Source organism: Zonotrichia albicollis, chromosome 6, assembly GCF_047830755.1.
Source record: "Zonotrichia albicollis isolate bZonAlb1 chromosome 6, bZonAlb1.hap1, whole genome shotgun sequence".
In the NCBI taxonomy this organism is placed as follows: Eukaryota; Metazoa; Chordata; class Aves; order Passeriformes; family Passerellidae; genus Zonotrichia; species Zonotrichia albicollis.
In genome coordinates, this window is record NC_133824.1 from 55,732,227 (window position 1) to 55,736,115 (window position 3,889).

Sequence of the window (3,889 nt, forward strand, 5' to 3'; positions counted from 1 at the left end):
ATTTTTGTATCTAGCAGACACATCTCTTACTTCCTCATCAACCTTCTTTGCCATGTATGTTATCAATCAAAAGCTGTAATGGAGGAACATTTACTATAGCTTAGCACAATCATAGATGAATACCCTCAAAACACTTATTTTAATGCTCATTTTAGAGATTAAATAAAAAATTACACAATAGACTCTATTGGGGAATAGAACAAATAGAACAACAAAACAGAAACAAAAGCTACAACACAAGAAACACTGGCCACCCCTGTTCATACTATCACATCTACTCAGAAGAATACAGCAGACATCTGAACGGTCCAATATGGTGTGATTGTAAATCTGTGCTCTGGCCTAGCATTTAAGATAGGCTGTTCTCTCTTCTATTTCCTTCTTTGTGTTTAAATAATACATAACAAAGGTTATTTTTTTCAGACTGTGTAATGAAGTGATCATTCTTCTGTATGATTTTCTTTAAGGTATCATTGTGAGTTTCACTCATTGTGAGTTTCACTTCTTGTTAGGTAAAAATAGACACTCTGTAGTTTACAGAACATGAAATACACATCCAAACACACCATGAAACAGTATGAGAGACTCCTACAAGCATCATTAGTAGAGGAAGCAGGTTGATATCAAGCAACCAAAGACCTGTGTGAAGCCTAAAAATAAACTTTGGGGTCCTTTTTAAAAAAGTAATCAAGCAGGAAAGCACAGTGCACACAATGCTACCTGAAAATCCACTCACCATTCTACCTGCCCCATCTCTGTGTTCTTACCGTATCTCTTAACATGAACTTTGCCTTTCCTAGCCCTTTCCCCAATACTAACAGTCTGCCTCACACGAATTGCTGTTTCAAGTGCCTTCAATGCAGACCCAGAGAAACCTACAACTGGTACCCCACAGGGGATGGTCAGGAATACAGGAATACCGTGGCACATCTCGTTCTGTGCCTCTCAGCACAAACAGGGTTAGGGTTAGTGATTGTCCTGCTCTGCTCTGCTGTGCCCTCACCTCGCATCCTGTGTGTGGTTTGGGCGACACGATATAAGAAAGAAATAAAGCTACTGCAGAGTAGCTTTAGGAGGAGGGCAACGAAGATGGCGAAGGGCATAGAGCAAAATGATCTGCTTAAAAAAAAAAAAAAAAAAAAAAAAAAAAAAAAAAAAAGGAAAGAAAGAAAGAAAAAAAAGTCGCGGTCGGTTTTTATCATTTTAATTCAATTTCCCGCTCCGGGTTGGGTGATCGGCCGGAAGTCGAGTGACGGCTCCGCTGCCAGCAGCGATCCGCACCGACTGACACCCCGCCCGGCCAATCGAGCTGCACACGCCGGCCCCCGGGCCGGGCTCGGCCCCGCGCTCAAACCGGCAGCGCCAAGCCTGCTCCATGGAGGCCGTACTGGGGCAGGTGGAGCAGCTGCCCGCGCTCCTGGCCGTGTCCCGCTCCGCGCTGGTGCGGGACTGGGACTGCCTCACGCTGGACAGGGCTCTGGAGTGGGCCCGCTATTTCCAGCACCTCCATGACCGGTTCCGTGCCCGTCCCCAGCTCCGGGAGGCCCTCGGGCGGCGGCTGCGCCGCTCCCAGCCGTGCCCTCTGCTCGGCTTCCCCGCGCTGGGCCGCTGCCCGCAGCTGCTGGGGCTGGCGCTGCTGGAGAACCGCGCTCTGCCGCCCGCCGCCTGCCGCCGCCTGCTCCGCAGCCTGCTGCCGCCTCCCGCCGCGGGGCCTGCCTCCGACCCCCGCGGGCTGGGGCTGCTGGCCCGCCGCAAGGCCGCTGCCCGCCTGCTGGCCTTGCCCCGCCGCGGCCCCGGGCCCGAGCCGCAGCTGCAGGCGGAGGCGCGGCTGCTGCTGAGCCGGCTGCGGCAGGAGGCTGGGGAGGCCGCGGGGCGGCTGTGCGGGGCTCAGGAGGGGCAGCAGGCTGGGGAGGCCGAGGGGCGGCTCTGCGGGGCTCAGGAGGGGCAGCTGCGCTGGTTGTGCGGGGCTCTGGAGCTGCTGCCCCAGCCCCGCGCCTTCGGGGTGGTGGCGGCGGCGCTGGCTCTGCTCAAGCAGGGCCATGGCGCTGAGCAGGCCGGGGATGGGGATGGGGATGGGGGCAGCAGCCCAGGCGGGTTCCAAGAGAGTGCTGCCGGAAAGGAATGCACCGCCGGGCTCCTGCTTTCCTGGCTGCTGGGCAACCAGGAACGATTTTCTGCCTTCTGCCTTTGCATCCCATGTTCCCATCTCGCCTTCCTGGCTGGTCACTACTCCCAGTTATGCAGAGCTTATCTGGACCTCTTAACCGGCTGGGGAAGGCACTTGCACTATGACCCCTTGCAGGGACAATGGGTCAAAAGTTGCCTTGAGAAAGCTGAATTGTCCTGGGAGGAATTGAGGGAGCGCTTCATCTGCCTCTCTGAGGGATCCACGCCGCTCAAAGAACAGACCCAAGCTGCCCTGGAACTCCTGAGGACACAAGATGGAGACTTCCGAGTCCGTGGCCTAAGTGTGTGGACTGACTTACTGATGGAAATAGGCTACTTATGCATGGACACAAAAGCAACAAAGAAACTTAAAAAATCAAGTAAATCTGGTTAACTTTATTTGGTGTGAAAGGCCAGGCAGCTACTCCTCACTTCGTTGAAAACCAAATGTTACTGTGACTGCTGATCACAATGATTCTGACTGCATCTGGTTCTGAAGTCTTTCAGTGAGGCCTGGTGTTTTCTTGTGGTTGTGCTGTCATTTCTGGTCAACACAGAAAATGTCTTCCTTTCTAGTACTTGCTGGTTAATTACCTAATAAAATGAAGAAAATCCGTTCTGCTTCATATGGAGTAGTTTTGTGTTCAAAAATATGACAATTCTGATATGGTCATGGTGTTAATTTTTCTAAATGTTGGAGGCTGACCAAAAGTTCAAAGGGAGGGTGGAGGTTCAAATGTGAAAAACACAAATTCAGGGTTCTTTTAGTAGTGATTGCCTTCATTGGGCTGTCTGCTCTGGTGGCCACGCCATGTCAATGCTTCCACAGCTCTTGCACATGACTTAGACCTAGGGTCAGTGAAGAAAGTGAGAGGAGGCCAACTGGAAAGCTTCTTGAAAAGTTCTAAAATAAAGGTCTTTATTAGTTGCTATATTATTTGATAATATCCAGGTATTTCCTAAGAAAAGTGAGGTTAAATGTAGGATGTTCTGTGGGGTTTTCTTCCCATTTCCGTTCATTGCTTTGTGAAGCAGACAAGTGAGTGAACAGCAAACTTTTTTATTACATGTATATATAATATGTATTATATACATAAAAATATGTCTATATATTTTAACAAAATCTTGAATAATTTTATGTGTAAAATATGTAATATATACAGTATATATAATATTTCCCCCCTGTGTTATTTAATGTCTTATCTGTTTCTGTTAGGAAAACTTGAACAGGGTAGTTTCTACCTTTCCACTTTCATTGGAATGAGTACTGTAATGCAGAAGTAATGTGTGTATTCAGCTCTGTAAAGTATTACCAAAAATGAGCACTGTAAAAAGAGAATAGTCAAGGAAGATGAGGCAAATGTATGGAACTACTGCCAAAAGAGTTTCTCATTAATCTTTTGTGTGGAGGACCTGTCAGAGTTCCTGTAGACCATATTCCTACAGTTTCAGGATCAATTGAGACATCTTTCTTTTGTTGCAAAAGCTTTGTAGGAGGGGCTAAAAGATTCTTCACTTACGCTTATCAGCTTAAAGAAAGCAAACAGGCTATTAAATGTATAAACTGCATTGAAGTAAATTAGAGTAGTAGCCTGCCTTATGACAGGAAACAGTGTATATAACTATGGCAGATATTTCTGAATGGCAGAACTGAAGTGGAAAGAATAAACTGGTTTTTTAAATGGATGCAGTTAGTGCAAGGATTGAATATTGTTTATCTGAG

At 47.9% G+C, this 3,889-nt stretch overlaps 1 protein-coding gene across 1 annotated transcript; it reads left to right on the top strand.

Annotated features, from left to right (window-relative positions):
• The first annotated feature begins 1,250 nt into the window (after positions 1-1,250).
• Positions 1,251-3,242, top strand: FANCF (FA complementation group F). The gene has a single exon (XM_005492060.4). The coding sequence runs from the start codon at positions 1,376-1,378 to the stop codon at positions 2,558-2,560; it is 1,185 nt and encodes a 394-aa protein (XP_005492117.2). The 5' UTR covers positions 1,251-1,375; the 3' UTR covers positions 2,561-3,242.
• The last annotated feature ends 647 nt before the right edge of the window (positions 3,243-3,889 follow it).